Genomic DNA, 26,096 nt, shown 5'->3' on the forward strand with positions numbered 1-26,096 from the left:
TGCAATGGCTCTGTATTATCAAAAAACAATACGTTTATTTCATTATGCACGTCAGACATACACACACGCACGCTCACGGCCTTGCACGTCTCGGTAATGATGGGATGCACTGATTCACGCGTGTTGTGCCATTGCTACGTTTTTGCTCTGCGATCGATCACAAACGACACGAACACACACACACACTCTCATGTCTGAATGTTTTATATTTATCAGCGAAAAAAGAGGAGGGGGGGGGGAGTTTATTCTAGACAAGTATCGTACAAACTGGAGTGCGTAACCTGCCATCCACCCACCATTCCTTCAGCCTATTTACCACGCTAGTTTTAGTGATTCAGTGATGTGTGTGTGTGTGGATGTGTATTTGTGTTCCAATTTTCAACCAATAAGTACATCGCACAGGTGAGGGGAGGACCGATTGCTTTGATCGGTATGCTAGCTTCATTCTGTCACACGCTCTCCTCTTTTCTCTTCTCCCCTCTCCTTATTTTCGGCTCTCTATTCTATACAATAAATATTCCACCATCCTGTGTGTAAGTTGTATGTGTGCACGTATGTGTGTGTGTGTGAGCAATTTATTAGCCCCGTTCGCTATCGCTCCTGCTAACCTTAATGTTTGCAGTAAATTGTAGGTAAATCGAACTCTTAAAACACTTGGCTACAAAAAAAGGTACTAAACCACGACAGAACCGATGTCGATAGAGTGTAGAAATTAAACAGAAAAACAACGTAATGGCCACATGAACGGTACTATTTACTACTATTACCACTTTGTACAATTGTTGTCTCATCCTTCTTATGGCATATTGTATAATGGGGCACACACACACACACACACACACACATACACACGCACGCACACACATGTACATGAAATCAAATAAAAACCAAGACGAGTAAAGAAATCTAACACAACTGGATTGGCACATAATTATGGTTTGCTAATACATCCTACCACTCTATATCTCTATCTGTATATATCCCTTCGACCGGTGTATGTATATATAGTTTTAAAAAAAACACGTGAACTAAAATGGCCTTACGTCTGCAACATCTATACAAGCAAACGGATGAAATCTTAACTACAGCTCCTTGCAAACACACACACGGGATGAAACTAGCGGTACTGCGGTAAAGGAACGACGAGCCAGAGTGTCGGTGTGAAAGAAAGGACGTGTGTGGTTGCTACCATAAAGTACAAAAAAAAAAAAAAAACAAAGTCACAAAAAAACCATTTGCACTATCACCTGGAATGTCCTAGGACAGCGTTTCTGTGTGTTCGAGCGAGTGATTCGGTGGTCGCTCTACTAACTACTTTCCCCATATTTAAGTTGATATTTACAATGATGTACCATTTACTCTTCTCCTCGCTGTATGTAAGTACTTGAAAATGGAGCCTTGTTTTGTTGGGGGGAAGAAATTGGTTTCATGTGGTTACTTTCACTCTACTTCCTTCTTTTTTCTTTCTTCTATCTGCTATCTGTGATAACAAAACACAGCAACATACACACACACACACATACACTCACGCACATGGGAGCACAAATGGATCGCTGTCACTAAGACACGGGGGAAGGGAGGGCTTCTCTACAAACGCTTATACTATGGGTGCAGGCTAAGGGGCACCGGCTTCATCTAGGATGACACTTACTTAGGGGTTACATAGTTTACTCCTGCACACGCCTGACACCACCACAAACTTTCAATTACACAATTTGAGCTACAGAAACATTAAATTAAATAGCAATAAAATAAAATTAAAAAAACGGTCAAACCTAACCCTACTGAAATTGCTGCTATTTTTGCTTCGTCGCCTAACGATTGCTCGTCTTTCTACAACTCCGGTACTGTCCGGAAACGGATAAACAGGGAAAATAAAAGGGATAGAACAAAAAAAAAAGAAATACATTTATGGCACACATCTTGCTGTTGCACTTGTCCCTTAAGCTACTAGGCGGTACTATAAAACAACTGAAATCGCTCTCCCTCTCTCTCTCTCTCTCTCTCTCTCTCTCTCTCTCTCTCTCTCTCTCTCTCTCTCTCTATTCTTCTTCTTCTTCTTCTTCTTCTTCTTCTTCTTCTTCTTCTTCTTCTTCTTCTTCTTCTCTCTATCGTTTGCTCTTGTGCTTCTCAGTTGTTGCTGCAAAATTACAAATAAATAAATTCATTTTGCTTGGTATAATTCGCTCTCTCCTTCGTTCTCCTTTCTTGCCCCACTTTTTAAGCACTACTACATACACCTAAAACAAAACATTTTTCCCCCAATTATGAAACGAATTCTGTTATAAAAAAACACACCCACACGTGTGCTTCTACTGCCATCCATAGCACAAATAAATACAACACATTTTTCCTAACACAAACAATAAAAAAAACATAACACGCCTACTCCTCCACGAGCCGCGCCTCCAGAAAGTGGAAGATCTCCTTGTACGCCTTCACGCGAGCGATCATGAGCGGCGTCAGCTGCTTGTGGTTCGTGGGGTTCGCCCGCGCTCCATACTTCCCGACCAGCAGCTTCACGATGTTGATATGGTTGTGCTGGGTGGCGACGTACAGCAGCGTGTTGCCGTACGCGTCCTGCTCGTTCGCATCGAACTGCTGGTAGTGCTCGAGCAGATAGTCCAGCACCTCCTCGTGGTTTTCCTGCACCAGGTAGAGCAGCACCGGCGGTTCACTGTTGCGCAGCCGCTCGATGCTCGCCCCATTGTTGAGCAGTATCCGTACCAGGGGCAGGTTGTTGCTGACCACCGCCCGGATCAAGGGTGTTTCCCCGTTGTAGTTTAGCTCATCGATCGAACATTTGTGGTCCAGCAGCAGCTGCACCAGTCGCACATTGCCGCGCTGTACCGCCAGATGGAGTGGTGTCGCCCCGGTCCGATTCTTCGCGTTGATTTGCGCCCCGGCTCGAATAAGATCGCGCGCCATCTCAACCTGATCCCGCTCCACACAGACGTGCAGCGCCGTTTGACAGAACTCATCGCGATGGTTCACGTGCCTTGCGCCCCGCTCGATCAGCAACCGCACAATGTCGCGCGACTCTGCGCACACCGCGTTGATAAAGCACAGCGGCGCACTGTTCACGTCGACGCCGCGCCTCAACAGCAGCTCCAGCATGCGCAAGTTCCCATTCCGGATCGCCATATTGATCGGCTGAAAGTCGGAGCTGAGCGCACCGCCGATCGAAGCCTCCTGCCGGAACAAACACCGCACCAGCCGCCCGTTGTTCGTGTACAGGGCGAACGCGAGCGCATTCAGCCCGTACTCCCCGCAAGCGTCCGTACTGGCGCCGCCCTCCTCGAGCAGTATCCTTGCCGACCGTACGTATCCCTCCTTGCAAGCCACGTGCAGCGGACTGTTCTTCACCAGATTGCAGTTGTTCACGATCTTGCGCAGCCCGGGCAGCGTCAGCAGATAGCGCAGGATGCGACACCGATCGAACCCGGCCGCCACGTGCAGCACGTTGTTGCAGTTCGAGTAGATGCGGCTCGGATCGACCTTACACTCCTCGATCAGGTACCGCAGCACGTCCTCGTTGTCGTACTCGATCGCCCGGTGCAGCAGACACAGTTCGCCCGAGAAAGCGGTCAGCTCGGTGGCAGCGTCGATCGTCTGCCGTACAACCGAGCGTGGATTGCCGTACTGGATCAACCAGTAGACCGGCAGCTTCTCGTCCTCACTCATCACGTTCAGACTGACCTTTGCACCGACCAGCACCCGCACGATGTCGAGCAGATTCAAACGGGCCGCCAGATTCAGTGCGCTGTACTTCATGTTGCACAGAGCGTTCAGTTGCTTCCGGGACATCTTTCCGATGAGATGCTCAACCGCCGCGAGGTTGCCAGCGTTCACCAGCTTGTGCAGAATGGTCATCCCGTTCCCATCGGCACGACTCCAATCGTAGTCGTGCATTCCGTTCAGCAGCTCCCTTACGAACCGATGATCCTCGGAGTTCACAAACAGATGCAGCTCGTCGGACGCGTTAAAACGTTTCAGATGCTTCCGGAACAGCGCCACATCCCCGTGGAACAGACAGAGATACAGCACCAGCATGCGATGATCCGACTCTTTCATCTCCTCCAAACGCTCGTCTAAAAAGTGAGACTTTGCAGTGCGCCGAAGAAGATACTGCAGGAGCTGGGTTCGTTCGCTGTTTTGGGGAACTCCCGTCAGCAGGTCGATCATGGCACGGAAGTCACCCGCAATGGCTGCATCGATCAGCCCGTACCGGCACGATTCGTTGGGCATCAGTGCGCCCAGCAGTTGACCATCGATCGCCACTCCTTTCTGGACCTGTTGGCGCAAGGCGCTTACGCTAATGCTGCCCGATCGGACCGCTTCGAACAGGGCTTGCTGTTGCTCGATCCACTGCAACCGTGAGGCGTACTTTTGCGCCCAACAGGACACCGACTTGCAGCTACCAGTGTGCGGTTCACCGCTGTACAGCTGAAACGCGCGCTGCTTGAACGCGAGCACGTTCAGGAAGATCGTGGCGGAAGACTTGCGCGTAACTGCCTCGAGCACGAGCGATTCGTGGCCTCCCGCAAGGAAACCCTTCAGCCGGCAGCCACTCAACACGGTCGACTGGAAGTTCGAGTGCATTGGTTCGATTCTCCCGACCGTGGTGAGAATTTCGAGCAGTTCGACCAGCCCGTACTCGAGCGCGAACTGAACTGCCGGCGGCAGTTCCTCGATCGCTTCCGAAACCGTCTCAACATCGGTACAGTCAAACTTTTCCAACATTTCCACCACCTCATTGACGCGCGAGTCAAATAGTTCCTGCAGCAGCTCCTCGTCCTGTTTTCGATGCGCCTGCAGCTGCCCGGCCTCCAGTGCCATTCCCTTCGTGCGGAAGAACTCCTCCACCGTTTTGTAGCGCTGCTGGAGCAGGAAGATGTTGCCGTAGCTCGTGCGACTCAACCGCTCGTGCAGCTGCTCGAACTCTTCGTCGCTGAGCGGTGGTGCGCTGAGGTCTTGTAGCATCTTGCGGGTAAACTTGCCGTACCGAGCGGCCGGATCGTGCGCCGAAGCACACTCCCGGCGCCCCAAATTGATGCCAAACAGTCGATCGGGATCCATCAGGCGCTGCAGCTCCTCGAGATGGCGTACCACCTGCAGCGACTCCTCGTTCTCGCTCAAGCTGCTGTACGGTCGGAGCAGCTCCTTCAGCGCCAGGTTCGCGTCCGAGATGGAGATCGAGCGGGAGATGTCGTACTTCTGGTAGGACTGGCGCAGATACGAGTGCACCAGCCGGCGCACACAACCATAGTCCCCGTTCGCTTTCAGCGCCCGGTACACGGTCGCAAAGTTCGCGAGCGTGACGCGCAGCCGCGTCTGGTGGTACTGCATGTGGTAGAACCGGAAGTGGATGTTCTTCTCGATGAACGACAGCAGCTTCAGCTCGTTCGCCATGCCGAGGTACATCTTCTTCAGCTCCTGCACGATGCGCCCCGTTTCCCGCTCGTCGTAAAACACGTGCTCGAACTTGATGTGGCTCAGGGTGTGCAGATTGTACTCGCCGATGTAGCGGGCGTACGAGCGCAGCTGCGCCACGTTGCGCAACCGGTAAGCCGTCCCGAGGAACGTTTTGTACGCCTCGATCAGCTGGATGTGGATGGCGTACAGGCAGAACCGGTAGACGGGCTTCAGCCGGTCCTGGATCGTGCGGACCTGCTCCAGCGTGAGCGCTTTGCTGAGGAAATACTTCCCCACGGTACAGTGCGGCGTGAAGTTGTCGCGCAGATCGACCTGCTGCGGTGTGGTACCGATGTTGGCCAGCGGGGAAAGCACATGGTCGAGCAGATTGGTCAGCATGCGGGCGAAGGTCGCTCGCCGCAGGTTCGTCGCTTCCTCCCCAACCTGCCCAATGTACTGCAGGACGCGCTGGATCGCCGTCGAGCAGAGCGACGCGTTCGCCTGATCGTCCAGATCGAGCACGAGCGCATTCTCCACGTAGTACGCAATCTGTTTGACCGTGTGCATCTGCCGGACCTGCTCGTACGTGCGCCGCAGCTGCCCGAACACGGCCCGATTGCGGCGCCGCACCGTCCTGCACGCGACCGATCCCTTCAGCTCCCGGGCGGCGGCCTCGCGCTCGAGCAGCTTCACCTTGCCGCGGCTCAGCTCGGCCAGCTGGCGGGCGGCCCGAACCTTCGCGAGCAGTTCGCGCCTGCTCGCCACGTACGCCACCTGTCGCTTCGGGAGGCGGAGCTTCGGATGGGTCCGGTGCCAAAGCTGCCCGACCGTGAGCGCGCTCGTCCGCTGGTCGGCCCGCAGATAGGCGACGTAGTCCGCGACGCCCCATTTGCTGTCCTGCAGGGTGGTGAGCTCCCGGCGTCCCAGCTCGCGCTGCACCAGCGCTTCGTCGGCGGGCGTGAGCGGCCCGTTGGAAGTGGCGATACGGTGGAGCGCCTCGCAAGCGCGCTGTCTTCGTGCGACGTACTGTGACAGCTTCTGGTCGCGGATGCACGCGATGAGATCGAGCAGCAGCTGCGGCGTCCACTGGAACGATCGAACGGTAGGTTGATGGTGGTCGCTGGAGGGGCGCACCAGCGCCTCCAGCTCCTGCGCCACTGCGCGCAAAAACCGCACCATCATGTGCTTGTTCAGCACGAGCTTGTACATCTCGAAGCCGGCGCTCTTCTCCAGTATCGCGAGCAGCACACCGCACAGGTAGCTCAGCTCGCCGACCGGCACCAGCTTCAGCTGTGGCCAACGCTCCACCCCGTCCAGATAGTGCAAACACTCGCAGAGCGCCCGCAGCCGCACCACGAACCCATCGTCCAGATCGTTCAGGTTGTCCGGGTCGTACCGCTCGCTCAAGTATTTGGTATAGCTTAGCACTAACTCTACACGCCTATCAGCCTCTGTTTTGTTCGCACCGGCGGCCGCTTTGCCCTTCACTGCCGCCCGCTTCGATCCAGCAGCACCGGGACGACCTTCGTAGCTGTGCGCGATCAGCTCGTACTCCAGAAACACGCTCATCGACCGCTCGATCGGGACGCCCTTCACGCTCAGCTCGTCCAGTATGGTGGCGAACAGTTTCATCTTGGTGTGTATGTCGAACGCACGCTTCTCCAGAAATATCCGCAGCAGCTCCACCGACCCGCGGCGGATCAGCCGCCGCAGCCCCTCCTCATCCGGCACGCCGTCCAGCTCGCGGGACAGTGCAAACTCCGCCACATACTGGGACCCGTTCGCCAGGGCCAACTCCACCGGCGTTAGGTCGTCATGGTTGCGCAGATCGCAATCGGCGCCCGCCTCGATCAGCAGCTCGATCAGGCGCGTTTTGTTGTGCTTCGCGAGAACGGCCAGATGCAGCGCGCTGTTGCCATCGCAGGCCGCATCCTGGTAGTCCAGATCGGGGCTGGACCGTTCGAGCGCCGCCCGTACCGTCTCGTACTGGCCAAGCGCAATCGCTACCAGCAGGCTCTTCTCCATGGCTGACTGAGAGTGGGACTCGTTCGCTTCAAACAACGGTGGGGAGGTATCCGGGCTCAAGTCATTCCCGACGGTCGCTGGGCGCTTCGGTTGACGCACTGCAGGAGAGAAAAGCCGGAAGAAAAACAAAAGGAAACGTGTTTTAAATGCGGACGAAAAACGTGCTTAATTGTGTACGGTGTAAAACAAGAGACAGATCCTTTTCGTTGTTCTTTTTCAGTCGCATTTCCGCGCAATAATTCACTGCGAGGAGGCAATGAATGCAATTGTAGCCCCAGCCCGATGTTTTAGCTATTTTTACCAATGTCAACGAACTGCAGCCTCCAGCGTTTCGTGCGTACCAGGGCGAAAGAGCGAGTTTCATTCAAGCCGCAGTCGCATTCGCATTCATTCACATTCGTCCTGCACCGTTGCAACCGCCCTGTGAGAGGGTGAGCCGGGTAGGATTGCACCATTAAGCAGCAAAAATTAATTTTACTCGTACACGCACAAACGCACAACAAACCCGAACGGTAAAGCCCTTGACAGGTCCTTCTCTCTCCCTCTATTCGCATGTATCATAAGAAGCATGACATGCGGAAACTTTACGCCCCGAAACCTTTACGCCAAATCGGGAGACGGTTTGAACCAGCGCAGCGGGGGACGGGGCCTGGAAAATCAACGCACTTCATCATCGTTTTCCACGCGTTTCGCGTACGCATTTGCGCGCACCACGCGGACCAAACCGCACACCAAATTCACTGTATCGTTTCGTGCTGCTGCTGCTGCTGCTGCTGCTGCAAAAAAAAGGGAAGGTTACACCAGACCACGCCAGACCACGCGGGTGTACGCGAGGTGTTGTGTGCACACTCTCGGCATTTGCTTCTCGGGTTCCCAATCGACGTCTTTTGCGGGACGGATGAGGGATGTAGGGATCGTTCGGGGGAACGACACGGCACGGCAGCATAACTGTACCGGTTGTAAATATAGCCTTCCACGCCTGTTCCAAGGTGTGTGTGTGCCTGTGACGAAGTGAGTAGGAAGCCAGCGAACGAGCACACGGTGACTGAACCATATCAATGAATGGAGCAGCAGCAGCAGCAGCAGAAGTGGAGTTGAATGAATTTCTCCGCTCTATCTTGTTCGGTGAGGCACACGGAAGGAGGCACGCCCAAACGAACGATGGGTTGCAACAACTCCCCTTTTTTGCTGATGTAATTGACCCCCGTCCACTGGCACTTTGGGTTAAGGAATGGCCAACGGGAGCATTTCAAAAAGGGATCCGATCCAAAGATATTTGGATATTGCAATTAAGAAATATTGAAGATTGATCCTGCAGCACATCTTCTCATTAACTTTATTATTTTTGGGTGAATAGTTATTCTGAAGGCTGGTACGAATCGTCGTTTTTAGGAGTTTAATTTCTTTGATTTCAAGAGCTGAAGGAATGAATTTAATTTATCATTTGGCTGGAAACCCTTGAATGATACAGACTACACGTTCAACAAATGCTTCGCATTTACGTCTTGAGTTGGCCCTAATTGAGAATCTTTGTTGAATGATCTATTGAAGCCTGCAAATTGTCTGGATTGTGATTATATTTAGGACCAGAAAGATATTGAAAATTTTGGAAATCAACTAAAATATCTAAAATCATAAAGTAAGATTTCGATGTAATGACCATAGTTAAGGATTTATAACAAATATAGACAATTCAGAGATGTATTATCTGTATAACTAACAAAAAGAAGATATCAAGATCATCAGTGGCGGATTAATACGGGTTGGAGGTTCTCAGCGGTCACACAAATGTAAGCCTTTCTGAAGTGTAGAGCGAGAAGTTGTATGAGGAATTCTAAACTAAAGAAGAATTGAGAAGCAAATTTACTTGTGAGAGGGGCCTTGAGACCTCGGGACCCCAAGCGGCCGCATAGTTTGCGTAATGCTTAACCCGCCCCTGAAGATCATGCAGCTTAACAATGTATTGTCAGTCTCTTGTCAGGGTCAATGAAAACAGAGATGAATTGCGGAGATTAAACTCTAATCATAACAATTCAAAATTACAAACACACATTAAAATTCCGATTGTGATACTTCGAAGACAACATTCCCAATGATGAATGAAATAGCTCAAAATGATGTTACCAATTTTTGAATTGTCAATAACATCATTAAATCAATGTCATTAAAATATAGAATAAAAAATAAGACCTAAAGGGGTGAAATTTCTTAGCAAGATCCTTCTATGCGCAATAGCATAGATGCTAGATATTGTTTTTGAACCTTTCCTACAGTTTCTGTTTTGATATTTAAACTATGTTTATATCTGTTGTTAACAATGTTTTAATCTTTTGTCTTTAAATTCATACAATTGGCGGAAGAATGCAAAGGAATAGTAAAAAATTTTCACCAAACAATTTTGGAAAAATATATAACAACAAGCACACAAAAGACAAACAATGCTAGCTGTTATAGCTCAAGAAGTTACTTGAACCACCTTCTGCTCCAGCTAATTTGAGTTCGTTTTTAACATTTATATATGATATTATTTAAAATTAAGCAATTAAGAACAACGATGAGAGTAATTCGTTCATGTACTTCATTCAATAAGCAATTCAATTTTGCTACTTTCGAACACCATCCCACTGTGCCCTCGGTAATGGTGAGTGAAATGCGCAACTGAACATCGCGATCGCCCGGCCAAAACTAACTTCCAGCATATATCCATTAGCTCTCGCTCCCGGGCCTGTCACCTGTCAACTCGAAAGGTAAACTAAACAACGGCAACCCGACAAACGCACCAGACAACTGAGAGTGCCAACGGCCATCGAAACAAAGGCCTAGAACTGCCACCGAACCAAACGTGCGCCAAACCGAGTCGCTGTGCTCCGTGTCTAATGCTCACTTTGTGCCGTGAAGTACATCTTCGGTTCGGTCTGCTTAATGTTCGGTCGTCTTGCATGTATCGCCGCGGCGTCGTCTTTGCCGCTACACACACAGAAAAAAAAACACGGTTACCAAATCTTCGCACGCGGAGTTCGCATGGAGCAAACGGCACGGCATACTCACACACAAAGCGGGCAGATCAGAAAACATCTGTTTTATTTAAACTCATTTAGTTCAGAAAATATTTCCGGTTAGAGCACGGCTGCACGACGTTCACTGCACGCTTTGTCTTTCGCACAAAACACGATGTGATGCGAGTCAGCTTCTCGAGCCGATGTTCAACACGGTGTGGTGGCCTTTTGTTGTCTTACCCGCTACCACGAGAGAAATGCAAACAACGGTGGCAGCGGCGGCACAGTTCTCGGTCGCCTTCGGGAGGACAGTTACACTCGTTTACATGTTCATAATCACCCTTCACGAAAGATCGTTGCTGCTTTTGCCACCTCCGCACTTGAGGACAAACATACGACCCAGTGGCCCCAGCCCCAGCCATTGTGTGTGGACGGTTGGGGGGGACGGGAGGCGCACACTCCAACCCGAAAACAATAGCGGCCAGTGTGTGTGTGAGGAGCGTGTGTTGTGAAGACAATCATCGCGACATGATGACGGCGGCGGATGTGATCTTCCTTTCGTGTTGTGCACGGGGGTGTGGGATCCCCGGGAGGATGTTGGAATTGGTAACACTTTCCTGCCACGCTACCACTTACATCACATTTCACAAACGACCCAGTGGCGGGTCTGTCTTTCGTTTCGTCCGCCCCAGTAGAAGCAAAACGAGGACCATCGCCATGAAAGACGGGGCCAGAATTGTTTTGGAAAGTGTATTAAGAAACAAAAAAACAGCTCTGTCGTACGAGCTTGCTTCTTCGCTCTGTCTCAAGAATTGATGACCGCGCTGGGGACGTTAAGAACGAAGAAAACAAGAGCATCGCACATGCGTCGCCCGGATGCGTTTGCACAACAGCAACAGCAGCAACAGCGGCAGCAACTGTGAATGAGCGCCGCTGAGCCAGGAGAATAATAATAATCAACACATTGTTTAAAGCCGCGGGACACGTTGATGGGTCCCCGGGACCGGACCCGCCACGTTTGATCTTATCCCCCCCCCCCCCCTCTTACAACGGAGACGCGAAAGTACGAGCCCCGCCTCGCCATTCTTCTTCCACTCCACGGTGCGATGATTGTGTGTGCTGAAAAATGATGTTTTTCGATCGCAACCGAAGAAGGGTGAGCGGGCGCGCGATCGCGCGTTTCACCCTCAAAGGGGTAGTTTGCTAGCGAAAGAGAATAAGATGTTTATCTAGCCGCCGATGGCCATCCACACGCTGTATTCAAAACAATGGTTCGTGTTTGTGTTCGCGCATTTGTTTTGTGTGTTAGGCGCGCTGGCTCGCAAGGAGGAGTGGAGACGGACGGAGAGCGATAATGTTCGGACATTTGTTTTTTGTTTTGTTTTTTTGCACGCGCTTGCCCGAAGCGCTGCAGAAGATGCTTTTAATCGTGCTCGATGTCGGCAGTTTTTTTCTTTGTTTTTTGCTCCAAGAGCTAACGAATAATAATGGCAAACATGTTTCGCTGGCGGAATGTTTTCGAGTTTCTGGTCAAAGCGCAACATGTTTTCAGGGACAAGATCAAACAAGAATTCTAATTATTTCCCACACAAGAAGCATGTGCAACACTTTTGGGGACATAACACCATTCCAATACTATTCTGTTTGATGTTGGAAAGCAATAGCAAACAGAAAGAGGCTCAAATCTTGTAAGCAATCACTCAACCTCCTCTCGCCAGCATAAACATAAACAAACACCCTCCCGACCTATGCGGAACATGATACTCACAAGCGCCTCATTACAAGCATATGACACTTCCGCTTCACATTTACATCTAATTGGTATTTTCGTCAGTGTCTTCCTCGATGCTGCTTCGATGGCACACCAGCCGACGGCACTTGGTCAGCAGTGTATTAATTTCCGTTCGATGTTACCGCTGCACAGTCACTGCACTGCACTTCTCAATCGAACCTTCTCAACCTTCTCAATCGAATCACTCAATCCCAATTTTATTGCCCCATTTTCACAGGCACAGAATCAACACAGGGCGATGGACACGAATCCAAGGCATGCCGAGAGGCAATCAGGCCAGCGTTACTTGGCAATCCGCAGCCTAAAATCCTAACGGCCCAAAACCGTCCGATTGACGGTTCACTTGCAGGATGTATCACACACACACCCATATAAACATACACGATTCATTTTGGGAGGGAAGAGCCACTTTTCCGGAAGAGTTATCCTTAATGGGACGATTTAGGACACACCACAGCCCACTCAATCACAAGCCACAAATCGCTCTGCCGGTCACACTCTCTTGCCTACTAGGACCCCCCCTTTCAGCACCTTCCCAGGCACACACAAACACACACAGGGCACAGGAAATCGATTCACTCGGTTTATTGCAACAAATTGCCGGAGCGAAGAGGGAGTAGGATGATGATGGCGCTAATGCTCCACCGCCGTCTTCTTCGTCGATGCAACCCGCTCGCACCCAGTTATCGATGGTCAATTGCTTTTCGATTATACAGCTACACACCCCAGGCAGGGCTGAGGAACCGGAAAGTGAAGATTGCACTGCACTATTTCTTCCCCACTCTTTCCCCCTTCTGCTTTTCCCTGAGGCCCCTGGAGGGAAGCAAATCAAATGAAGCCACTGCGGATGCACTTTCAACGGTGCAAGACTTGTGGCGCACATACACACACACACACACAATTAGCACAATTTATGAATATTCCACGAATTACGAGACGCTATTAGCAATCGGCGATCGTGTGACGACAATGATCACTGACCCAGCTGAGGATGATTCACGCTGTAAATCTAGATGCGCCATCCAAAGGTGTGTGCGCGCGGGTGTAGGCACTTGGCAGTCTTTCTTCGGCCACACGGAAACTCTCTTGTGGAACAAGCGGGGATTTTGCAGCCGGTTTGCAGCAAGACGGCGCTTCGAGCTCGACCGTCGGCGCTTTGGGTATGTGTGTGCGCGCGCACGCACTCTCGCGATCGTACTGAATGCGCTCGAGCAGAATGCATCGCAGCATCCAAGGGATGGAGAAGCCGATCGCGAGATGAGCGCAAGAGAGCGTGAGAGTCTTCCCCCCTCCAGCGAAAGAGACAGCTAGCGTTTGCGTGATTGGTGATTCGCAGTGAGAATGGAGAGGATCCCACAGAAGCGAGAGAGAGAGAGAGTCCAACGGCCGCAAAAACCAGATCCATGCGTTTCCGTGGCACAAAAACCTGTTCCGAAAGCTCCCTCAAACGTCCCTTTTTGTTGGCAAAGGGAGCACACGCGAGCCAGGCCAAAACAACAGCAATGCAGCAGCACCTGTAGCATCGTCACTGCGACAGCAAAACCCGCGGAGGCACTTCGGGGTCCGGGTGGATCGGAGCTAGCACCCAAGGGAACCTGCCCCCGTGCGGGGGAAGGCTGTCTTAGATGCATCTCCGACTGCTTGTAGATGCTTGCATTTTATCGTACCGTTGCGCTCATTCCATTCTCCATGCCTGGACCATGTCGCTCTCACACACGCACTTGGGACCCACTTGTTGTTTTTGTCCCCCTTCACCTGTCCCCCCTTTGCGCTTTCCTTTGCTTGCCGTGCCGCGGCAACGCTTCGGCAGGCTCTTTGTGTGTTGCTCCGCGTTGCTCCCGGATAATCCGATAAATTGCAATTCAAATGGGTCGCTGGACCCGGTGCAACAGGGCCAGTGCGACCGAGCGGAGTCCAAAACAAAAGGTAAATTAATTTACGCTATAAGCAACGGAGGTCGCTATGTATCCTGTCCCTGTGTGTGCTGCGAGCGAGAGTGCTTAATAATGTTCTTTTGCATTGGGTGGCAGAGTTTATGCAGTTAATGACCCTTCGTTCTGTGAGCAGGAAGAGCCGCCTTCGAGAGGCGCTATGCGGTAAAGGAATGCGTTTTTTTTTATTGATAACTTTTGTTTTTAAACTACAACTTTGTTAGTTTTGCCTGCAAGGTATTTGTCTAATTGCAAAAAACAAGGCAAAGGTTGGTCTTTTGTTGTATTACAATGTTGCAACTCAGTTCTTGCGGCAATAAATTCATAAATCATCATAAAAACTACTACCAGCCGCTAGAGCAACTTCTTCGTGGAGAGCATATAGGGGAGCTGTATTCCAAATTAATCGAAAAGAATTAACGTACGAGCAAACCAAAAGGATTACATCAGATTAACTATAATTCAAGCTTTATGAACCTGTTTGGTGAAACAATCTTCCACAATTTGAATCTCTTCATAATGCTCGTACATGCATTTTGGGTTCAGAATATCTATTTTCTTGCCTTCCCATGTTACTAAATCATGATTGGGTTCTATAAATATTAACGTTCGGTTAGATCGTGTAATGGGATCTTCTGAGTGTAATTTGTCGCGCACTAATCGGGCCGATACTTCCCAAATGCCTTCCAATCGCCCGATCGTGGCAGAAATTAGATTGTTGTACTACAATTTTTCACTCAATTCGAAGAGCGATTATTTTTGCGTGCAAAAAAATATTATCCAAAAGAGAAGATCCGTACTATTATGAAGTACGGATTATTATGAAGTATGAATCATGAAGTATTAGTATAAAGTATGCATACTACCCGTATTATTATGAAGTAATCACGATATAATTCCTGAAGAAACGAAGATCCTGCTGAGAACTTTGGCATTTGGATACAAAAAAGACTCATATTAGATGTCGAATGATATTCACGTTTCTTTATTCAAGGTATGCACATTGATATCATTTCCTCATCATCCAGGATAAGCTAGTTTCAGATCTAGTTCAAAACATCTGTATGTCTACAAGGTTCTTTGTGACACATTGAGTTACTTATGCTTTAATTTCATACATTAAACTTGATCTGTAAGAGAACAGACACGTTCTCTCCAACTATCAAAAGTTTGTCTAGATCAGTGTTATTAAAATTATAATTCTATACAGCGTGTAAGAGTATTTGCTTTTTCGATCGAAGGAATACTCAAATAAGTTCGGAATAAGGCCTTACATCGTCAATATCTTTAGGTTCGATTGAACATAGGAGCACGACAAATAGTATCTGTACAAGAAATTTGATTAAATTTTCAAGCAACTATAATGAGACCCGTACTTACTTATCATTTTTCTCTTCATTTATAGCACTATTTCAAGCATAAAAATGGCAAAACATGAATTATGTTGGTAGCACTGTTTGAGCCTAGGGACGTCTATTTCGACATCTTCCCCGCCCAAACGGTCATTGTAACCATTACTGCCAATTCAAGCCCAATTGAGCGCAGGCTTTCCAACCAACCGGCCCGTTTTGCTCGCCAAACAACAATTCCAGCTCCGCCATGATTGGGATGTTGCGATCAATTATTGCCCTTGTTAAGATGAACATGTCGCTAGGCCCCTCGCCCTTTCCCGTCGCTATCCCCCGCCAAAAAACGCGCCTCACGGCGTTAGATAACTCGCACCCGATCGGGCAAGATAAACATCTCACTCACACACACACACACACGGAAAGGCCCAAATATGCACAAAGTGCAACAATCGACTGCACAGCAGCGGGGGCTTTCCCCAAGTGTCCCTCTCCCCCGAGGCCCCTCTGGAGCTGGTCATCTGTTTCGCGGTGTCGTGTGGTTGTCGCATTGCATCTATCGCGCTGGAAGGGGTTTATTTTTTTGTGACTGTGCACCGCAGCTGCGTGTTTGCCAAACCAAAACCGGGATTCCTTCCCACTGGTCCCCATCGCATACAGCTCCCCAAACCACCGCACACGGCAGACAGGGAGAGAGAGAGCGGTGTTTGGAGTTTTATACATATTTTGCCGTTGCAAAATCAAGCAAAACCCTATTCATAAAACTGTCTCGGCGCGGTTGCACTCGTTTGCCATTATTTGTGGGTATATGTGTTTGCAGCTGCAGGTGCCACCCCTGTTGCTGTGCAGGTGCACCACACCGTGTGCAAAAACCGGCCTGCCCGACACAAAGACGGTGCACTGTTTTCGGTTTGCGGCCATAGAGAATGCTGCAACAATTTTGAACAAATTCGCAATGGATAAAGCCCGTACCACCACTCCACCCTTTCCCATTCCTTGTGATTGTAAGATTTGCCTGTTTCATGATGATGCAATTGTTGTTTGCCAAATCCCAAAGCAACCGATCGCTACTGGCTTGTAGCTTCTGTGTCCAGCTTCCTTCATCTCGTGCTCGTCGTGTTTGTCGTGGTGCACAACTATTGCCTATAATAGCTTTATTTTCACCCCTTTCTCCACATCACAAACAATGTCCACTGTTGGAACACCGACGGACCGTCTCCCAGCGATCCGACCACATTTTATGAATGCACATTTTTACAGGTTTCGCCTTGTACGGGGGCCTCGGGGATAGCGAAACTCTCCTTCCCATGTCCAACACGCCGCACACCTATCCGAAGGGAATCCGTTCATCGTGCAGCCTTCGCCTGAACGGGGGCTTTCTCTATGCCGTTTGTCACTCTCTCTCTCTCTCTCCCTCTCTTTTATGGCTTCTCTCTAATGTGTTCGCTGCGAAAAATACAGCGCGGATTGTGTCTCACTACGGACGGAATGTGCATTTTCGCCGTGGCCCGGTGCCGGTGCGCTTATCCCGGACATGCACACGCACATATTACCCCGCTTAGATCGCACTCCCCCCCCCCCCCGTTTTATCACCACCCTTCGATGCTTGACAGCAACATCAGCCTCCCCGTTCCTTCCAACGCACCTTCCGCGCTCGATAAGATCTAGATATGTATTATGTTCCCGTTTTGTTTTCGTTTCGCCATCATCGGACCGACCATCGGACCGGCGATATAGAAATGCGTGCCCGCCGCTTCCCCACCTGCCCCTTCCCACCAAGTCTCCAACAAAAACCGGGCACCATTGGCAGTGCGATAAACAACGCAGCCGGACATCATCGCAGCCGCGGCCAAAGCGAAGAAGCGTTTGCGCAAACGGGCCGCAACGCCGCTTCTGATCTGCGCGCGATCTCCCGCGTGTGCTCGGCGTCGTCCTCCCCCTCCCCGTGCGCGTACAAGAAACAACGCGCAAACAATCATCATAACGACAGCCTCCCTCCCGCTTGGGTGGTTGATAATAATAATAACAATAATAATAATCCCACCTTGTGCAGGGCCTTTGGACCTTTGGACAGCAAAAATAGACACGAGCAGAGAGGACACACCGTTGCGGTGGGAGAAGAAAATTATGGAAAATCGTTACCAAAGGCATCGGCTGCGTTTCTCCTCCACCTTCTCCTCTTCCTCCACCTTCTTGCAAAGAAGAAGGGTTTCTCTTCTAGCGCAGCATTGGAATCCCAAGGCACCCCACGTTTGGGTGGTTGTGCCGATCGCGGGCGGCTTTTCTACCTTTGCGTGTCCCGAACGGTTGATCGTGCTCCGTTTTTCCTCCTTGCTTTTCAGGTCATCCTATCTGTCTCTCTCTCTCTTTCTCTATCTCTAAGAAGAACCTGTCTCAGTTTGCCAAACCATAACAGGTACCCGAACGGTCCGAATCGGTCCGAAACAGAGCGCGCTCGCCTAAAGTCCGAAAGTCCTCACGAACCGGGACGACAACCTGCCGCAGCGCAAAACTTTCTCTTTCGGTGCGAAATAATTTTCGTTTTGCGTTTAGATAGCCACCACCACATTCATATGTAATTATGGTGAGGCTTTAATTGAGTCCACGATGCACCCGGCACGATGGTCGGAGGTTCGATGCTCGACGATCACCCGGAGGCGATAGAAACGCGTGCAACCGTTGCGAGTACGCAAACAAATTAAATCCACCAAAGGATACACCCAAGAGGGGCAGGGATTCGGAGTGTTGGAAGGCAATGTATTGATTACGCGACATGGTACAGGGTAGTCCCTCCTTGGTCACGGCATGGCGGAAGCCTAGCCCGCGCCGTGTGCCATTACTCCGGAGGCTGTTTCCCAACAACGCAACCGCCGCTCCGGGCGCTGATCATTTGTCTTGGCAACGCGCAATTGTCGCGTACACGCACGGGCAGAGAGCGGGATAGGCCACTGGTTGGTAGGTGATAGATATCGTTTCCGGCTTTGGATCGGCAACGGACACACACACACTGCTCATTATCCTGCCATCGACGCGTATGATGGTGCCACGGGTCGGGATGTGTAACGAGCAAATGATCCGTCAGGCCGTCATCAATATCTTTGCTTTGTCTTTTTACCTTTCTTCGTAGGCGCACAGAGAAAGAAAGATAACGAGGGTCGAGCTTGAAGAAAAACAACAGGTCCTCTAATAAGTTTTTCTAGCAAGTCTCTAATTATTACAACTAAAATATTGAACAAATGAAAGACTTTTCTAGCTCAACGGTCATTAAAACAATTAATGTTTTATGTAAAGAAAACAACGATCTCCAACTACAAGATGCCCATTTCCATCCAAGGGTTTGCAGCATTGCGAAACCCGCCCCGTCCCAATCACCATCAGAACGATGGACTTCGACGCGCGGCAGGCGAAGAAATGAGCAATCCGCAAAGCGCAAAGCGTAAAGCGCACACAACAAAACACAACTCCCTCAGTGCCGAGGACGATGGATGCAACAGAAATAAAATACAGCATTCGCATGCGCGCTCAAACACAGAGGCGCAGTGTATGGCCGGCTCTTCCGCGATATGCAAAATACTTTCGCAATGGCTTGATGGTGCGCCCGGCCAGCCTCATCAGCGGAGAGGGATGTGTGTGCATCGGTTGCAGTTTGCAACGCAACACAACAAAAGAATTTTATTTTGCTCTGCTGCTCCCTCTCTCTCTAGATCGGCCCCCTGCCACGGCCCATGGATGCTGCGAGGTCCACAAGGAAAGCGTTAAAGCGATACGGTGCCATAAAACAAAAATAAATGATAGCAAGCGACGAACACGGTTTGGTCTCAGATGCGCTCGCTCTTTTTCTCTCTCTCTCTCTCTCTCTCTCTCTTTCTATCTCTCTCTTTCTCTCTTTCTTAGGGCCTTGTTAGAGGTAATTCCACTTCTTTCGCTGCATCCCGTTGCCTGCAATGGTGGGCAATGGAATTGGCGCAAGCTGAAGCACGGTCTACCGTGCCGAGGTGTCTCAAGTGAAATAGAGAGATGAACCTGGACAGTAAATTCAACCGAACGCACACGCTTTGGGGGCTCCTATAGTCCGCTTGAAGGTGTGCATGCACACAATGACAGGGAAATAGCTTCAGCACCAGCACCAGCATCAAGCTGTCCGGCACACAGGTCCCATTGCACCGGCGCACACGAAAGCTCCACATCGATCCAGTTTCAGGACAGAAAGAATGTTAGAGAGAGAGAGAGAGAGAGGCAGGGAAGGAAGACTGACCATGCAAAACCCCTGACGAGGTCCAACGTGTGTGCAGGCGCAATGCCGGATTGCAACCGGACAGCCCCGGACGCACCGTTCGAGTCCGTGGAACAGTTTAAGCAAAATTGAGTGCGAAAAGATAAAGCCACACTGCAGGCTGCAGCCCGATCCTAGCCCATCCGCAGGTGACTTGGACACCCGGTTCCCCCTTCTCCCTTGGGCAGAAGGCTCTCGCTCCCTCTCTCCCCCCGAGGGCACAGCCTCGCTGGTGCTGTGGTATGCCTTTGGTGCCTTTTATAAATAGATAATCATTTCGCTGTAAACGGGATTATTTCATGACATGACGATGGATTAGATCCTACTCGATAAAGCATGTTGTTGTTGGCGTGTTGTTGTTCGAGGTCCGGGTTTTGTACCCACCAAACCCGGCCCCATCCACCCTTTCCACAATTGCAAGCTGACACTTCTTCACGCAATGCTGCTGGCTGCTGCTGCTATGTTTCACCCATGTATGCAGATCCGACCGCCCTTGTCTGCCATGTCGTTCGGGAGGCCGCGCGGCACACCATCCGGCAACATTTGCGTTTCATTGCGAGGGCTCTTTGCGGGCACGCTAATGGGGCGGGAAAACGTCCATTCGGTGCCAGGCTTAGCAGCCCCCAGAGCTCGGCTGCCAGGCTTAATGAGAGCGAACATTTGGAAATGTGTGTGCATCGTTACAAAGGCAACTGGAACTGGTTAGGCATCCCCGGCCAATCGCACCGTGCCTTCGTGTGCCGTTATCTTGTTCGATCGTGGTGCAAGCAGAGGAGGGGTAGGCAACAAGAGCGAGGATGGGAGCAGAACAGATTTCTTTTCAAAGTCATCGATCACTCAGAATCCTCCCCGGCCGGTTGGATTTGCTGTTACAATGTTTGGGGCAATAATTTTATTCATATATTATTTTTTCTGCAACTAGGTGCGGCTATCCAACGGAAGATGCGGATGAACCTGTTTTTTACTCAGCAAATATAAATTTGCGTCGGTTCAAGCTTTGTCTAGTAGTGAGAAGTAATACTTTCATCTTGTTATGACTCAAAAAACTCCACAATTCATCTAGAAATATTCAAATCAATTCTTACTTTCTGCATACCAAGGTTTACATACAATGTACAAGAATTATTTATGACATTTGAGTCTGTTCCTAAGTGCGTGTAGGATTTTACGCAAACGACAAGTCATTCCTCTTTCTTGAGCTTTATATAGTGCAGTTAGACATTTCGCGACTTAAATCGTGTCAGCTAAAATATATTTGAAGTTTTTTTTAAGTCATAAATATATTTTTAATCATTTTGCAAATTCTTCATCAGAATATCGAAAACTCTCATCATATAATTTCAAATGTCAATCCTGAAAAAACCCTAAACAGATATGCTCAAAACCATCTTAATAATCCAACCGAGTCTCGATCCATTGCATTGTTCTGCGCAAAGTATACCGCCTACCAACTGCTCTATGAGCCCTAGCTCTACATCGTACGTAAATTCCCCTACATAACGGCTAGGATCTGCTCGATGAATTCTTTAATCCTCAAATCCTTCTCCAAAGATCCTTCTCGCCGTAGAAGGCATTTAACGGCAAGAACACTCAATTGTGCTTAGAGAACCGTGGCGGCCCGCGGCTGTCATTTATAGCTTCCATCCATCCGATCTGGCCACTTCTATCGGATAGATACCACCGTTTTCCCCGCCACGGCTAGGTAAACAAGCGACCCGCGCGGCGGATGATCGTGATGTGAAAACATTCATCTTCTTGTGGATTCATCGCATGCCGTCCCGAAAGCCGCGCACCGTCACCACATCGGGACGCGCAAGTCCCGACCCATCCCTTCAATGCGCTCCTCCCCCCCCACTGACAGCTAACCATAGCCACTGCGCCCTTTGCGAATTTTCTTTCAACTGTCAACCCGCTTCGCTTGCCGGTCGATCGGGCGTTAATTTATTTTCGCGGAAATAGGAAACGACAATGCATTACTCCCGCCGATTCCTCCCGCTTCTCACTCACTGACGGTCCCATCATCATCTTATCGGGTTAATAATTGAGCCAAGTCACTGTTGCTTGCTGCTGCGGCTGCTCCGGACCATTCCCGTTTGGCATCGATTGATTAACCGCTCATCTACACCCTCGATGGACGGGGCTGGTTACGGGGATTTGCATACAGTTCGCGTCGGGATTGGGAGGACGGTGACAAGACGCTTCCACGCCAAGATCCATAACGCCATCGAACACAAAAGGGGCGGCTCAACTGTCTCCTGGTCCGAAAGGGATCGCTACGATCGCGAGCGTCTTCCCATCGTTCTACCCAGGCGGTATCGTGTCTTTGAAGTTGATTTTCCGCCCGGCTGACAATTCCTTCGCTTCCCTTTGCAGGCTGACACACACACGGGAGCTGCTTGGGAAGATTTTTTCCCAACCCCCAACCCTGCCACTCGCTTTGTTTCCACACATTAGTTCCACGCGCGTCGGCAGGGAGAATGGAGAACCTGCCCCAGGGAAAAACGGTGGCGGTGTGGCGCGCTCGATCATGAAATCCCTTTTACGCCAGGGACTGCGAGCCGAGCCGACCCTAAACCCACCCAACCGGCCAGGCGGTGTGGTGGCAGTTGCAAACTACTTCAATTAAATTCAATTCAATATTGAATGATGAATGCAACGTATTGTGTGTTTTTATTATAATTTACCTTTATTTTTTCCCGCCTCACATACGCGTTCTATGGGTGTGTTTGTGTACGTTTTGCCTGTGTGTGTGTGCATAATTGGAAACATGATGTATCAATGTTTTACGGCCATACATATGTCCATTGGGCGGTCTCCGGGTCGGCGATTTCGCCTGCTCGCAAGGCGGCACAGACTTTGCCGCGCGGGCCCCTTTGGGCCTTTTTTTTTCCCGCCCCAAAGCAAAAGGGCCCAAGGGGAGGTGTAGGTGTAAGACAGGCAAGCAGGCAAAGCTTCCGTCTTCGTCGGCGATGTGTGTGTGTAGTGTGAGCGACACAAACAAGCTGCGGGTTCGTGTTTTGCGCAAACGCTTAAATTATTGTTATCATTTTTTTGTCCTGTGCGTCCCTTTGTCCCCCGGTCCCTGTTGCAAACAGTGCAACGATGTACTTCATCACTACCTCCCCTCGCACACACACGCACAGAAATTCACGAAAATCTGTCCGCGCCAGGTCGAACAATCGAAAAGCCCCGCTTGCCAACCCGCCCGCTCGTTACGACACTGGCAATGGCGGCATTTTTTCCTCTGATTTTCTCCCTCCCTGTGTGTCCGCGCGCTATTTATGTTGTAAGGGTACAATGTGACGTCACGCGGCAACCGACCAATCGCCGGTGTCCTGCCCCTCCCTCTTTTGTCTTCCAACCGAGCGGATCATGCGAGCGGCGTTGAACGATTTAGGAGACGTCCGGAGGCGAAAGACATTGTTTATTGTGTACTTTTGCGAAGCTTTTCCATCTCTCCCCATCGAACCACTGCCCTGCTGCAACGCCTCACCCCTACGTGGCTCGTGTTCTCACGAGTGCGCACCGTTTCGATCGCGCAAAACCAAAGCGGCAATTGACCATCGGCGGATAAGGTCCGTTTCGGGCCGGGCCCAAAGGGGTTTTCGCCGCCGCCCGATGCTTGCCATCGGCCATCGCCCTTTGTGGTTGCTCTCGTTTAGCAGGTCCGCTGTGGCTTTTCATTGCTCCTCCCACCCCCCTCCCGCCCGAGAGTGATCAGAAGGCCCCGGCCCTGCCTGTCCTGGCTGCCGCCCTCCTGAGCGCATATAGAATTGATGGCACCATACAAATGGTGACATTCGACGGAAGAATGGAATTGATAGGATTAATTTTAAACACTTATAATTGCCACCGCCTTCACGTTTATCAATTGAATGGTGGGGCCAGTGGAGGGCCTCTCTCTCTCCCGCTCTTTTTTGCATACTACGATTGATGTGCACGGTGCGCAAGAGTTATGTTTCGAGGTGGCGGCCCGCAACCCACATGCTGTGTGCTGCACCTTGGAAAAAAGGTAAATCCGACCATCCGACGAGGACAAATCGAGCAACAAAAAAAAAAGAGAGCACTTACAGGGAAACAATCGGTACGGTTCCATTGCAACGAGCAACACATTCATTTAGGATTGGTTAGGCGAAGCGTTAAGCTGATGAGCGTTGCAAATGGGAGAAATAAATGAACATTGTTTCTCTGCGCAAGAATCGTGTGCCATTTACGCAGCAATGCACTCGATAGAAGTGAATTTCAAATGAAAAAAAAAAATGGTTCAAAGTGGTCCCACTGCTGTCACCCCACTGACGGAGGCAGGCTAATGTTAGTTTGCCATTTATCCCCTGGTATGCAAAAAAAAACACACACACACACAAACGGCAACCCAACACATCACCGCCGGGGGTAAGGTAACTGACAAGCGCAATCATTCACTCACCATTCCATTTGCAGAGCGGAAAAGATCATCTAAGTCATCTAACATCCATCTCGATGGGACTCCGTTGCACCTCTCATTTCCCTGCTTCCCTGCAGACCCCGCTACACACACACCACGCCAAAAGAACTTACCGATATATATGCTGTCCCGGCGATGCCACCACGTTCACTGCCGCTCCCTCCTACTTTAGTCGCTCGATTGGGCTGCTGAGGCTGCTGTGGCTGCTTGAATGATAGACGTAGAAAAATGGACACGCTTTAGACGGATCCATCTTCACCTTCAGGCGGGCAAATACAAAAAAAAAACGCACCAACGGAACGGAAAGATTAAGATAATTCTCAAAACAAACAGGCATCGTTTCGTTTGTTGCGCGCTTTCGCCTTGCCCTGCAGCGCGAGCCCGAACCTTCCTCAACACCCGAAGAACAACAGCAACACACAGCAACAATTATGAGGTCATAAAAGATTACCAACCAGTCAGGGCAACCGGGCTGGCTCATTAATCAAAGTGGCTGGCCGGCGGGAGGACGGGGTGGAATATGGCGAGGTGGATGTTTCCCGAGCGAGCAGGAGAAATACATTACAATTTAAATGCATATTACAACGACTCTAGCTGTAGAAGCAAGGGAGGACTAAAGGGTGCAGGTGGTCGCAAATGAAAATAGCTCGCACCACATTAAAACAAAACGGCAAAGGATGCAACCTAGCTGCATCACAACGGTGCCAAGGTGCGCTGACTGGACTGGACGCGATGCAGCAGGCCCCTTGTTTTTTGCAATAAATAATACCCATAGACCAGTAACATAGACGTAGAAGCACTCCTGCGGGTGCCAGTGCAAGCCATGCAAATCCCAAACCGCGACGGACATGCAGTGGGCACGCATTCTGTGGGGTTTCGCTTTTTTTGTGTCGTGTTTTCGTGTTTGGCACCATTCACATCAAACCCTGTATGGAGTACGATTGTACACGGGGCGCAAGTTCGTGCAATTCTTGTCTCTGGGCTTCATGCCGCGGTGCCGATGCGATGATGTTGTAAGCGAAAGATGAGCCCTCGGGACCGATGGGAGGGGCAGAGGGAGCGTTTGTGCCCTGGGCTGGTGAAAGTACGCTCACCAGCAAGCCGTGTGTGTGTACCGATCGAACGAGCCGCAACGGGTATATAAACACTCACAAATAAACGACTTTCGATGCACTTTTTCCAGCGTTTATCGCTTTCATGTTTTGCATCGTTTGCACGCTATGAGGTGAACTGGGAAGGTAGTTGGTAGGTGAGGGAGTTTTTTTTTTTGTTTCATGCATTCCCCCGCAGCTCTAATGCTGCTGCACGTGATAGCCGATGGAGATGATATGGAAAAAATGCTTCGAGACGAAAAAAACCCTGGGCCCGGAAGTAAAGAGAGTACACGGAAAAGCTAATAACAAGTGGAGCACAAATTGAGTACTTGTATGTATTAATAGTTTACGCAAATGTTGTTTGCCCGACAACTTCAATAGAAATCAATGGCAGGGCAAATTCTTGGCCAAATGTGAACTTCCAACGAAATTTTATGTTGAAATAGGATAAACGCCTGAAGCTATGCAAGTTTACGATTTGTATCCTCAAAGTTCAAAGGTTAATACGGAAAGAGAACAGATAGGTGACAGTGACATTTTAAATTCAAGTTATTTTTTCCACCGTTTATTGATGCAAAAATGGCTAAAAAAACTTGCACAACACATTTATCTATCAATTACAAAGCTTTTCCAGTCCAGTTTATGTAAAAAAACATGGACAATTGCATATTTTCTGAGTAGCTCTAAATTGTTTGGCACAATGCTTCGAATGCGCTGTTGAAATCAAAATTACACTAGGATTACGGACAATATACCCCAGCCTTTACAACTTTCTACCAA

General features: G+C 49.9%; 1 protein-coding gene across 3 annotated transcripts; it reads right to left on the reverse strand.

Annotated features, from left to right (window-relative positions):
• Positions 1 to 6: 6 nt before the first annotated feature.
• LOC121601944 lies at positions 7 to 13,423 on the reverse strand. 3 transcript variants are annotated; one of them, XM_041930742.1, is made up of 3 exons: positions 10,489 to 10,702; positions 10,325 to 10,407; positions 7 to 7,538 (listed from the first exon to the last, which is right to left on the reverse strand). In XM_041930742.1, the coding sequence occupies exons 2-3, from the start codon at positions 10,341 to 10,343 to the stop codon at positions 2,386 to 2,388; spliced, it is 5,172 nt and encodes a 1,723-aa protein (XP_041786676.1). In that variant the 5' UTR covers positions 10,344 to 10,407; positions 10,489 to 10,702; the 3' UTR covers positions 7 to 2,385. The 3 variants fall into 3 exon arrangements, with proteins under 3 accessions (XP_041786676.1, XP_041786678.1, XP_041786677.1); XM_041930744.1 differs by lacking the exons at positions 10,325 to 10,407; positions 10,489 to 10,702 and adding an exon at positions 13,210 to 13,423; XM_041930743.1 differs by lacking the exons at positions 10,325 to 10,407; positions 10,489 to 10,702 and adding an exon at positions 12,205 to 13,198.
• Between the last annotated feature and the right edge of the window lie 12,673 nt (positions 13,424 to 26,096).

This window comes from Anopheles merus, unplaced genomic scaffold (assembly GCF_017562075.2).
Source record: "Anopheles merus strain MAF unplaced genomic scaffold, AmerM5.1 LNR4000237, whole genome shotgun sequence".
Lineage (NCBI taxonomy): Eukaryota > Metazoa > Arthropoda > Insecta > Diptera > Culicidae > Anopheles > Anopheles merus.